A 13812-nucleotide genomic window follows, 5' to 3' on the forward strand; every position below is an offset into this window, starting at 1 on the left:
AGTTTTCTGATTATAAAAGTAATGCATGTTCATGGGAGAAATTTTAGAAAGTACTAAAGAAAGAACAAAAAACACCATCCATAAACTACCTAGGAGCAATTACAGTCGATACTTTTGCTATATTCAGGTTTATGTCTGATATATTTTCATGCCACTGTTAATGCAGTTAGACATTTAAATTTGTTCTAGCTTTACTGTTTTTATTTTATTTTATTTTTTTTAGAGACAGAATCTCGCTCTGTCACCCAGGTCAGAGTGCAGTGGCGCTATCTCGGCTCACTGCAACCTCCGCTTCCTGGGTTCAAGCGATTCTCCTGCCTCACCCTCCCGAGTAACTGGGATTACAGGTGTGTGCCACCATGCCCAGCTAATTTTTATATTTGTAGTAGAGATGGGGTTTCACCATATTAGCCAGGCTGTTTTTGAACTCATGACCTCAAGTGATCTACCCACCTCAGCCTCCCAAAGTGCTAAGATTACAGGCATGAGCCACTGTGACTGGCCTAGCTTTATTATTTTTAATAATATCTCAATGAATATAAAAGTTTAGATGCATCTTTGATTATTTTCTTATTTCTCAAAGTGAAATTACTGGGTCAAAGGGCATAATTTTCAAACCAATTTATTTTTTAAGAAAGAGAAATTCCTCCTTTTCTTGGTTTATAAATTCCTTCTATTCCTAGTTTGTTGAATGGTGTTTTTTTTTTTTTTATCATGAATAAGTGTTGGATTTTGTTAAATACTTTTTCTGCATCAATTGAGATCCCTCATACGATTTTTATCCTTTATTTTGTTGATGTGGTGCAGCACATGGATTGGTTTTATTAATATATGTTGAACCTTGCTCAAATCCCAGGGATAAATACCACCTGGTCATGTGGTATAATCCTTTTAATTTACTGTTGCGTTTGGATTGGTAGTATTTTGTTGAGAATTTTTCATCAATATGCATCAGGAATATTGGTCTATAGTTTTTTTCTTATGGTGTCTTTGGCTTTCATATCAGCATAATGCTGGCTTCATAAAGAGTTTGAAAGTGTTCCCTTTTCAGTTTGTTGGAAGCATTTGAGGGGGATTGGTATTAATTCTTTCACTGTTTGGTAGAATTCTTCAGTGAAGTCATGTATATGGTCCTGGCTTTTCTTCATTGGGAAGTTTTTGATTCAGTATAATTACAAGTTATACGTGTCTGCTCAGATTTTCTTTTTTTATTTTATCATTCTGACTTACTGATTAATTTGTCTATTCTTTAAAAAACTATGTACTCTCCTGTAAAGTCATCTGTGCTGTTGTATGCAGTCTTCTCTTTGTTGTATAGCATTCCATTATATGAATACCACATTTTGTTTATCCATTGTACTGTCAATGAACATCTGGGTTGTTTATAGTTTTAGACCATTATGAATAAAGCTGCTGTGAACTCTGTTCACATTTTCTATTCATGATTCAGCCTTCATGGTAGATGGCATATTTCTAGGAATTTATCCATTTTTTCTAGGTTATCTAATTTGTTGGTGTATATTTATTTAGTTGTCTCAAAAAAATACTTTTTTATTTCTGTGACGTCAGTTGTAATTTCTCCTTTTATTTCTGATTTTGAGTCTTCTGTTATTCCTAGTGTAGCTAAAGATTTGTCAATTTTGTTAGTCTTTTCAAAGAAACAACTCTTAGTTTTGTTGATTTTTTTTTTCCTATTCACTGTTTTATTTCTACTCTAATCATATTTCCTTCCTTCTGCTCTCTATGGGCTTTGTTCTTCTTTTTCTAGTTCTTTGAGGTATAAAGTTGCATTGTTTGAGATCTTTCCTTTTTTTTTTTTTTTTTTTAAGCACACCTGCTGACAGGAATCTTTCTTCATTTTTAATGCAGTCATTGACTAAAATAAGATTCCCTGTCAGAACACTTTTGCTGCATCCCATACATTTTGGTATGTTGTGTTTTCGTTTGTCTCAAGATGTTTTCTAATTTCTCTTTTGATGTCTTCCTTGACTCTTTGGTTATTCAACAGTGTGTTTAAATTTCATCTGCTTATGAATTTTCTAGTTTTCCTTCTGACATTTCACTGTGATCAGAGAAGATATTTAGTATAATTCAACCTTAAATTTGTTAAAACTTGTTCTGTGCCCTATTAGGTGATCTGTCCTAGAGAACGTTCTCTGTGTACTTGAGAATAATGTGTATTCTGCTGTTGTTGGGTGGAATGTTTTGTGTATGTCTGTTAGGTCCATTTGGTCTATACAGTTGGCCTTCTGCATCTGAAGGTTCCACATCTGTGGATTCAACCAACTGTGGATGAAAATATTCAGAGAATAAAACCATTTACAAATAATACAAATTTAAGAAACCAATATAGTATAACACCTATTTACATCACATTTACATTGTATTATGCATTATAAGTAATCTAGAGATGATTTAAAGTATAGGGGAGAAGGCACATAGTTATATGCAAATACTACATCATTTTATATAAGGGACTTAAGCATCTGCAGATTTTGATATTAATTATTTGGTGGGGGGTCCTGGAACCAGTCCATGTCAGATAATGAAGGATGACTGTACTGATACACTGTTTACATCTATGCTTTCCTTCTTGATTTCTCTTGGATTATCTGTCCATTATTGAAAGTGGGGTATTGACATCTCCTGCTACTATTGTATCTGCTGTTTCTCCCTTCAGTTCTATTGATGTTTGCTTAATATATTTGGGTCCTCTGATGTTGGGTGTATATGTATATATTTATAATTGCTATATTTTCCTAATGAATTGACTCTTATTACTATATAATGTCCTTCTTTGTCTCTTGTATTTGACTTTACATCTATTTTATCTAAGTATGGTCACTTATACTCTTTAGGCTGCCATTTGCATGGGATATATTTTTCCATTCTTTCACTTTCAGCTTCTGTTTTTAAATCTGAGGTGAATCTTGGAGACAACATGCAGTTGGATCTTTCTTTTTTTTTTTTAAATCCATTCAGCCACTTCATGTATTTTGATTGAGGAGTTTAATCCATTTACGTTTAAAGTGATTACTGATAGAGAAGGGCTTGCTGTCTTTCTTGTAGTGCTGTTGTCCCTCTTTTCCTTTCCTCCTGTTTTTCTCTGTGTTTCTTTCTTTCTTTCTTTCTTTCTTTTTTGTAGTTGTGCTTTGACTCCCCTCTCATTTTCTTGTGTCAGTCCTCACATGTGATTACCATGGGGCTTATATATAAAAACACCTTATAGTTAAAACAGTCTGTCTTAAGCGTATAACAATCTAACTTCAATTGCATATAAAAATGTAACTTTCTTACTCTTCCCTTGTTATTGATGTCACGATGTTATCCTTTTATGTTGTATACTCATTAACATTTTTATAGTTACAATTTTTAATACTTTTATCTTTTAACTTCTGTACCAGAATTAAGTGATTGTTTTAGTTTATTCATGTTTTAAGTTATTTTTTCTTTTAGAAACAATTTATAGAATTTAAAATTGGTTATATACATTTTTGTGACAGTTCTAAATTTTATTTTTAAAAATTATTTTAAAACCCTTTTAATGATAAACTTCTATGTAAGTTGAATAAATCTAACATTTTTTCTTGTTTAAACAGAATTCTGAGACTTTTGGTTGGTCATATAGAAGAGTACCTTGAACCTATAGTTTCCTGAAGAATCAGTTTAAAAGATCCAAGGAGTACAAAAGGTAAAGAAAGGTGCATCTTAGAATGCATCATAAAATGATATTTTTCCAGAAAAATAAAAGAATCCATCAACTATTTTGACACACTAATTTAAGGAAAGTTTAATTTAAAAAAATTTTTGTGTGTTAATTTACCACCAAACGTAGTACCAGCTATGTTCCGATAATTACTTTAGATACTGGGGATTCAGTGATGAATAAGACAGAAGCTGTCCCTGCTGTCATGAGAACCACCTTCTAGAAGAAGAATAATACACAAGTGAGAAACACAAATAATACACAAGTGAGAAATTTGTGGTTTGTACTGTGCAGAGAATTAAAATGGATAAATGGATAGTGTAAGGCTGGGCACTGTAAGGCTTGTGCCTGTAATCCTAGCAGTTCGGGAGGCTGAGGTGGGAGGATTGTGTAAGCCTAGAAGTTTGATACCAGCCTGGGCAACATAGTGAGACCCCATCTCCACCAAAAATTTAGAAATTGGCTGGGCATGATGACATATGCCTGTGATCCCAGCTACTTGGGAGGCTGAGGCAGGAGGACTTGAGCCTAGGAGGTTGAGGCTACAGTGAGCTGTGATTGTGTCACTGCATTCCAGCCTGGGAGACAGAGTGAGACCTTGTCTTACGTGTACAAAAAAAAGGATAATGTGGTAGAGACTGGTGACTGCTTTCATTAGGCAGTCAGAGATAGCCTAATTGAAAAAGGGGAATTTTAATTGAGATCGGAATGGCAAAAGGAGCCAGCTGTGTGAAGATCTGAGAGAAGAGCTTTATAGATAGTGAGAACAAGAAAGACAATGAAATGTTTGAGGAACATAAAGAGCATAATGTGACTGGAATACAGTAAATGATGGGGAGAGTATATGGAGATCAGGTTGGGGGAAAAAACTGGGAGAGAAGCAAATTTACAGAAGAAAGTTAAGTGTTCTGTTTTAAGTATATGACATTTTGGACACCTTTAAAATCTGTAGAAATGTCTAAAAAGCAGTTGGATATCTGACTGCATTTGACAATCTATTCTAGGGGTGTGGATTTGGGAGTCATTGGCATGTAGAAGTGTGATTTATCTAAGAAGTGTATACAGATTTAGAAGGATTCAGCCCTGGCACATGCCGGTATTAATTAGAGGAGAAGGAGCAGCCAGCAAGATGAGTACAAAAGCAGGAGAATATTTTGTCACTGGAACCAAGAAAAGAAGGTATTTAATAAATGCAGAAGTGGTCATCTACATCACATATTGCTTAACGGTCAAATAGAGAATAAAACAGCCATTAGACTTGGCAATATGGAGATGTGGGATAACTAATAAGAGTGAGCAATTTGAGTGGAGTGGTGGGGATGGAAGCCTAATTAAGAGTGATGAAAGAATATGGGAAACTGCTAGAGATGGCAAACAATACAATTAAATTTTATTTTCTCTTGAAACCTCACTGAAGCTAAAGTAAGAAGATTTTTACGAAAGACATAACAGGACAGAGAGAATGGAGAAGAAACAGTAGCAACAAAATTTGGGACTGCAAAAGGGAGCATAGTAACTTTCTTGCAAATCCCAGGATCCTAAGCCTGCTGTGGGAAAGCTGAAACAAACTTCTTGGCACTGTAGAACCTCTATAATTTTCGTGAATTGAAAACTATTTCTGGAAATAGGAGTGATGGTGGAACTAAAACAGGATGATTTGTTGCAAATCTATTTAAGGGGTAATTATATTCCATGGATCCTTTTCTTAACTTTGGAACCAAGGCAGCCACCTTTTTCCTATCTTAGCAGAAGTCTGGAGATTTATTCCCTAGTAAGGATAAAATAAAGGAGCCACAAACATGGCTGAGAATGGGGGTGACATGTTAAAAATAGAAGGGTTAAGAACCCAGGGTACCAGATTTTTATACTCTTCAGGCAAGAGTTGAGAAGATACATAATTATTTTCTCTGAATTATAGTCATCTTAAAAGATCTAAAGATTCTGACATTGAGAATTCCCCAAAGAAATATTTCAACCTGATAGCCCTACAATACAGTTAACAGTCAGCAAGCTGTATCACACAGAGCTTCAGTTTTTTTAGCGATTACCCTTAAATGTGAGCTCATGTTCAGAGATCAGTAGACAGCTGAGGAAAAACCTCTTATGTGCAAGACAAAGGCCAAACCAAAAGGTAAAACACCAAGTTAGGGGAAATGGAGAGCAGTTAGGCGGGCGAAAATTAAACGCAAACCTTAGATAAAGGTAAGAGGGATGCTATATCCGTGAAATATGAACGAGAAACAGTAAGAAATAAATTAGAAATGAAAAACTCATTGGAAAGGTTGAAAAATAAAATCTATTGAAAGTAGAGCAAAGAGCCAAATAAATGGAAAATGGAAATGGAAAAAATAAGAAAATTACAACTGTCCAGGATCTCCAGTGTTCAAATAAGTGCTCCAGAAGGAGAGAGAGAAAATAGAGGGGAAAAACAAAGAATAGAGAACAACTCAAGAAAACTCTCCAGAATTAGAGGACATGAGTTACCAGTTAGGAAAAGCCTGTTGAGTGACCAGTACAGATATAAAAACAAGCCAAAACAGGGCACATCACTGTTCAATTTTAGAAAACAAGGGAGTTTCCAGAGTGAAATAAATAACAGGTCACATCTAAAGGATCAGTAATCAGAATGGCTTTGCACTTCTTGACACCACACTGGAAGCTAGAAGATAGTGGAGCCTTCAGCATTCAGAAGGAAAAGTGATTTTCAACCAGGTATTCAGTATCCAACTAAACTATTGATTAAGGATAGACTAATGACAGTTTTAGACTTATGAAGCCTTAAAAAATTTACCTGTCATGTCCCCTTTCTTAGGCAGTTATTGGAGGAATTACTCAACAAAAATAAAGAAGTAAACTAAAAAAGATGAAGGCATAGGATACAAGTAACAGGGAATATGACCTAACTAGAGACCCAGGGAATCACCAGGATGATGATGAATAATGAACGCAAGAAGACAGCTTGTCCTCAGGTTAGTAGATAGTTTCCAGTCCCAATAGAAACAGGTTGGAAGATTTCTAGAGATACCGCTGTGAGAAGGTGAAATTGGTAGAATGTGTAATGTGTTTGAAGAAATAGTAGATACAGACAGGGGAGAATTTGTAGTTAAGTTGGTAGGAAGTATAAACAAAACTAGGTAAACAACAAAATGGTAACTCTAGGAAAAACTGCTCAAAAGGAAAAGTAATTATAGTATACTATATGGCTTAGCTGTGAATTGGCATTTACGGAGTCATAATGATGTTAAGTCCAAATATAACCACCTAACCAAAATTATGATATTGAGAAATTGGGGAAATGTGCATGTGTATGAATAAAATAGTAATGTGATACATGTTGAGCTGGGAAGTCATATCACCAGATGACTCTGATCTCAAGTTGCTTAAGTAAAGGAGCATTTGATTCCTAGCTGTAACTTGATCCTTTATAGTTGGGGAACTTTGTTTTTTGGAATTTTTAATTTTAATTTGTGTGGGTACCTAGTATATATATTTATTTATGGGGTACATGAGATGTTTTGATAAAGGCATGCAATATGTAATAATTATGCCATGTAAAATGGGATATCATCCCCTCAAGCATTTATCCTTTGTGTTGTAAAGAATCCAATTATACTATTTTAGTTTTTTTAAATAAAACTGGTGAATTTTGGATTCCAGTAACTGCAACTGATCCTTTTGAAGACATTGCATATCTTTGTGGTCTAATGTCGAACTTAAAAAATAATGAAATTTATTCTATATTAGATTATATGTTTGACATTCCACTTCAGCTTGTGTAGGGAAGTGGCATGGCATCTGTATCCTTAGACTCCACAGCATGGACAAGTGTGACTCTAGCTAGTCTCCTTCTGAATTGAAAGCGTGGGACTTGCAGTAGTCTGCAAACAAAGTATTTTGGCTGTTCCACCTTACCAGTTTGTCTTGTTAAAGTTAATTTGACACCATTTTTAAAAGTTTAGGGAAATCTTCTAACATTTGCTCTAGGGTGCATGTCCAGCCTATTTTACTTACTCCTTTCCTTTAAGTAAAATGTGTATGTCAATTGGCTGGAAAGATGAAGATCTTGTGCTAGACTGTTAAGAGTTATATCTGACCGGTCATGGTGGCTCACACCTGTAATCGCAGCACTTTGGGAGGCTGAGGCGGGCAGATCACCGGAGTTCAGGAGTTCGAGACCAGCCTGACCAATGTGGTGAAACCCCATCTCTACTAAAAATACAAAAATTAGCTGGCTTCTGGTGGTCTGGGCCTGTAATCCCAGCTACTCAGGAGGCTGAGGCAGGAGAATCGCCTGAACCTGGGAGGCGGAGGTTGCAATGAGATGAGATCGCGCCACTGCACTCCAGCCTGGGCCACAGAGGGAGACCCTGTCTCAAAAAAAGAGAGAGAGAGAGATCTTACGTTGTTCTATTAGCTGGACGACAAATAATTTTTAGAAGAATATTGTTAACAACAATAGTAAAACAGCCTAATAAAGCATCAGCCTGCATCTTCTAAACTATATTGGATTCACCCTTCTAGTAGTCAGCAAGGCTTTTCCTGTAGTATAACCCTTAATTCTTGGCGTTGCCTAGTCCCCGCCACCACCCACTGCCCTTTTTTTGGTAGTTTGTCTTATTTTCTACCTTTTGATAATTAAGCCATACTGATGCCTTACTGGGTGCCTTATAAGGCTCAGATCTGGCCTTTTGAACTTTTTACTCTTAACAATTCTTTTTGAATTCACTGAAATTTGCCCTATTACTTTTATACTGTTCTTCTTCTTCTAGTGATAGAATCAGCCTCACTTCTTACCATGAAGATAAATATGTCTTTTGGACCAGAGAGATGTACTTAGGTGGTCTTTAAATTCTCTTCTACCTCTAAAATTCTGTAGTTCTGTGTTGCATATGCTGATACTACCTCAGACACTTAAAATCACAACTTTTCATCCTGGTGTTAGTCCTTTTTATTTTATTATTTCTATCTTTGACTCTGTCACTCATTTTCTTTTAAGAACTCTTAGCCCTGGGTATGGTAGCCAGCACCTGTTATCCCAGCTACTCAGGAGGCTGAAGTGGCAGGATTGCTTGAGCCCAGGATTTCAAGGCAGCAGTGAGCTATGATCATGCCACAGCACTCCACCCTGGGCAACAGAGTGAGACCCCATCTCAAAAACAAAAAGAAAAAAAATATTCTGAGCCCCTCACTGTTCTACTTCTGCAACCATAACCATACAGGCAATGCAGCAATGTTAGCAGGGTTATTCTCCTTTCCTTTCATGAAGGTGCATTTGAAAACAGTGACTGAATGTTTAGAATCTCATGTTCTTGTAATATCTTTAATCTTCTCTGGTTTAGAAATGCTCCGTTGAGCATTTCCTTTGAATGTTGAACATTATGTTGATGCTCAAAAGCTTTCAGATTTTGGAGTATTTTGGATTTCAGGTTTTCAGATTAGGGATACTCAACCTATAGAATATAGAGAGACAAATTTTAGGCTTCTGATCCAGCTTTAAAGCAGTAAGTTTTACTTCCTTCAATTTGGGTATGAGACTCTTTATAGTAAGACTCTCCTGTACTTGACTTGCCTTTGCCAGTTTACCACTTGTATTCTCAAACTTTATGGTCTAGTAATTAAAACTTTAAATTGTAACATCCCAGGTTTTTCATAAGGAAAATGCTAAACCTCTTAGTTTCTCAAATACGATATTCTTTTGTCTCACTAAGGCCTGTGCCTTTACAAATTGCCATTCCTGTCGCTTAAAATTCTTTCACCTATTACCTGTTTCTGTCCTCCAGCCTGTTGCTTCTCAAACTTAAGTGGTCATACATTATCACGTGGAGCCCTTGTGAAAATGTAGATTCTGGTTCATTAAGATTTTGCCTTTGAAAACAAGCTCTCAGAGGATGGTGATGCTGCCCATCCCTGCACCATATTTGCATTAAAAAAGAATTTTGACTCCCTGACAGACTTACTGTCGTCAAGAATATTCCCTCGTTTCCCCTCTCTAATTCCCACGGGTAGACATAATTGTTCCTTGCCCAGTGATAGCATTACACAGTATATACCTTAATTATACCTCTTATTATAATTATTTAGATATCTATCTTCCTGCTCAATTGCAAATTTTTCCTACAGGGACTGTGTCTTTCACTGTTATGTGCCCAAAGCCTGCTGTACTGTTTAGCAGAAAATAGGCTTTCAACAAATATTTATTGCTGAATAGATGGTGTTATTACAGACTATTTGTAGTTATATAGTCAAATATATACTGAGTATTGAGAATGTCCATTTTATTTTGATTGATAGTAAAAAGAAAGTTAATATGAGCCTGAATTACTTTTTTTCTTGTAGTTGTTTTTTAGGAGGGGAAAAGAAGCCTCAAATGTACCTCAGCCATAGGTATTTGCTTGAAAATAATGTTCTGATCTTCAGTACAAACAACATTTTGAAGTCTCTGTGATAACATATAGTATTTCTCAAGATAAGTTTGTGGAAGTAACATTTTTAGAAAACTAATGACCATTTGTTTTTCTTTTCACCTAAGGAGAAGTACAAATGTCTACTACAAGACGAAAACGTAGTATGTTATGTTGTTTACCGTAAGCTGTAGTAAAATGAGCTCGATTGTTGACAGGTATGTTTTTGAAGACTTAAGTTATATATAGTTATTTTAAAATGCACTATTAGAATAATGGTCTATATGAAATTGATAGAAGAAATTTTATGCCTAAACATAATTACTACTGCATTCAGTTTCTGTATTAAACAAATATAGTATAAAAAAATAAGTAAGGTATATCAGTATTTTCCAGAGGCAAAGTCAGCAGCATATGGCTTGTGTGTTTTAAATGAGTCCTGACCTGTAATTTTTAGTGATTTGGTCATAGCTGCTCTGAAGGAAATTCTGACAGTTGCAAATGTTTCCTTGGAACCTTCTGGAGTCCTTTTTCTTCTTATCTAACTTCATCCCTTCAAGCATCTTAGCATTTGTGACTGATAAGAAGTAACTATAATTAGGATTTCATTAGTTAAAATTGTAATCTTTACATCTTACTCTTGGGAAAAGGGTAAATCTCCATATTCCTTTGATTTTAATACTTGAAATTTTTGGAGGAGGGTGGAAGGGGGCAGTGAGGGTTAAAAAACTATTGGGTACTGTGCTCACTACTTGGGTGATGAGATCATTGGTACACCAAACCTCAGCGACACGTAGTCTACCTGCATGAAAAACCTACACATGTACCCCTGAACCTAAAGTAAAAGTAGAAAAGAAAAGACTTTAAGTTGTCTTTGTTTTTTACATTTTAGCATCTCTTATCATAATTTAATTGGTAGCACTCTTTTTTTCTTTCTTAAGGGCACATAAAATAGTGGTGATCTTAACAGTCAATAATATCTTAAATTTGATATAATCCAACAACATTTTTAAAGCATCTACTCTGACAGCAAATGTACAGAATACTTTTTTACATGTTATTTAACCTCAATAATTCTGCAAGATTTTACAAATGAGAAAACTGTAGGTCAGAGAGGTTAAATAACTTGTTTAAAGTCACATAGCTAGTAAGATATGATCTGGAATTTTTACTTGTGTTGGTTTGTCTGACATTAAAGTTGTTAACGCGTTTATTGCACTGTTCGGTGTGCTCCATCCATTGGGGATTCTTCAAGAGTTTTGCAGCTAGACTTGTACACAGAAGTGACTTTTGACATCTGGGGACAGCTTTTCTCCCTTTTTAGGAGCTAAATAGTAAAGATGTATACTCCACCAGAACTTAAGATGTGAGGAGCAAGAAACTTCCTTAAAGAAGCCTGCCTGCACCATGTCAATAGCTTTGAACTGTGCCATAGTTACAGGCAGAATTAATGATAGTCTTTTTCTTGGAAAAGATATTTCTTCATTGCCTTTGATGGATAAAATATGAATTTGGCATTATGCTTTTCCCATTCTAGGTAGTATGACACCTAGGGATGACATTTGTATTTTCAGACATAAAGCAGTGATTATTAATATGGGTTCCTTATCTCTGAATGTCATGAAAGTTATGAACTCTGTTCTCGGAAAATTCATGTACATATAACAATTTTTTATAAATTTCAGGGCCTACATGGAATCCCCAAGTTCATACATGCACCTCCACCATGATATGAGTGTTACAGGTGATCTCAATAGTGACTCCATTTTATAGCATATAGGCCTTTATAGGCCATAGAAAGGTGTGGCTAAAGGAGTGAATAGTGAATTTATATAAAACCTCATAAATCAGCAGAAACTTTAATATTGCTCCTAGGGTTGAGTTAGCCACCAGTGCTCTTGATTTTATTTTTTAGGAATGGTCTTTCCTTACATCTTCCCATAGCCAGCCCCTTCTTGTCACTTAGATCCTAGCTCACGTGTCCCCCACTAACCACTCAGACTGCAGTAACTAAAACATCACCCCTTTAAAAAAAATTAAAACTCATCTCTTTTTTTTTTTTTTTTTTTGAGACGGAGTCTCACTCTGTCGGCCAGGCTGGAGTGCAGTGGTGCGATCTCGGCTCACTGCAAGCTCCACCTCCTGGGTTCACGCCATTCTCCTGCCTCAGCCTCCTGAGTAGCTGGGACTACAGTTGCCCATCACCATACCCGGCTAAGTTTTTGTATCTTTAGTAGAGACTGGGTTTCACTGTGTTAGCCAGGATGGTCTCAATCTCCTGCACCTCGTGATCCGCCCGCCTCGGCCTCCCAAAATGCTGGGATTACAGGCGTGAGCCACTGCGCCTAGCCTCATCTCCCATTTTTATACTTGTTTCTATCTACTAGAAAATGAGGCTGGGTATGGCAGCTCACACCTGTAATCCCAACACTTTAGGAGGCTGAGATAGGAAGGTCATTTGAGCCCAGGAGTTCAAGACCAGCCTGGTCAACATAGCAAGACCCCATCTCTACAAAAATATAAAAAAACTAGCCAGTCATGGTGGCATGTACCTGTGGTCCCAGCTACTCAGCAGGCTGAGGCAAGGGGACTTCTTGAACCCAGGAGGTTGAGGCTGCAGTGAGCCATGTTTGTGCAACTGCACTCCAGTCTGGGCAGCAGAGTAAGACCCTGTCTCCAGAAAAAAAGGAAAAAAAAAGGAAAAACTGTAGGAAAGCAGCTAAATGTCTTGTTCATTGCTTACTAAACATGTCCAGAACAGAGCACATGAGTGCTAATACATATTTGTCAAATGAATTAGTAAATGAATGAAATGTATTAATATGTTAATGCATTACATTGTGATGTTTATGAGTAATTTGTGGTTTTAGAAAGTAAATATCTAAGAAAAAATTTAAATTATGCTGTTATAGTTAAAAATAATTTTATATAATGGCAAACACTGACTTTCTATACGTTTTTACTGATTGCTAAAAAGTTTGAAACAAGATATTTAAACTGGTTAAATTCTTGTTTAGCATGATGTGTTCATAATATAGCTAAGTATAAATACTTTTACAATTTATGTAATAAGCTTAAAAATATAATTATTACTGAATTTTGATTTTCTAATGTTTACTAGGAAATAGGTTAGTAGTTTGAATGTTATAACTCATTAACTTTACAAAAATCATAGGGCATAACTGAGTTGATTTACATGTCACTTTCGTATTGCTGTTGCTTAGTGAGTCTGCTCTTACTTTATCCGCTTTCTTTTAGAGATGACAGTAGTATTTTTGATGGGTTGGTGGAAGAAGATGACAAGGACAAAGCGAAAAGGTAGTTTGATTAGAGACATAAAATAGTAAATGAATGAATAATAGATAAATATGGTAAATAAATAGTGAATTAATGGTTTCCAAAAGCTATGTGCTTTAGGAGTTTAGATATATTAGCAAGGTGGAAGAACTTAGAATATTGGTATGTAGTTTATAAATTAAATATCTTCTGACCTTTTGGAAAAGTATTATGCTTTGCTTAAACAGAAACTGAATTAGAAAATCTGACTTCAAAGCAGATAATTACAGGTATCATAAAATGATTGTTTTATAAATAATCAAGTTTTTCTCAATAGCTCTTTGTTTACTGGTTACTGCTTCACATAGAATAGCGTCTTTATTCATTTAGTACATATATTTATAATAACCATGTAAGTTAACAATCACT

At 35.6% G+C, this 13812-nt stretch overlaps 1 protein-coding gene across 14 annotated transcripts in view; it reads left to right on the top strand.

Annotated features, from left to right (window-relative positions):
• Nucleotides 1–13812, top strand: part of CLOCK (clock circadian regulator) — a 119276-nt gene that overhangs the window by 54352 nt on the left and 51112 nt on the right. For 6 of the 14 annotated variants that reach the window (XM_055385061.2, XM_055385062.2, XM_031010250.3 and 3 more), the window contains 4 exons: nucleotides 3600–3691; nucleotides 6519–6675; nucleotides 10236–10325; nucleotides 13366–13425. In XM_055385061.2, the coding sequence (XP_055241036.2) occupies nucleotides 10279–10325; nucleotides 13366–13425 (107 nt within the window). In that variant the 5' untranslated portion in view covers nucleotides 3600–3691; nucleotides 6519–6675; nucleotides 10236–10278. Of the gene's footprint in view, nucleotides 1–223; nucleotides 348–3599; nucleotides 3692–6518; nucleotides 6676–10235; nucleotides 10326–13365; nucleotides 13426–13812 lie in introns of all 14 variants that reach the window. The other 8 variants (XM_019025458.4, XM_055385065.2, XM_055385057.2 and 5 more) reach the window with 3 other exon arrangements.

This window comes from Gorilla gorilla, chromosome 3 (assembly GCF_029281585.2).
Source record: "Gorilla gorilla gorilla isolate KB3781 chromosome 3, NHGRI_mGorGor1-v2.1_pri, whole genome shotgun sequence".
Lineage (NCBI taxonomy): Eukaryota > Metazoa > Chordata > Mammalia > Primates > Hominidae > Gorilla > Gorilla gorilla.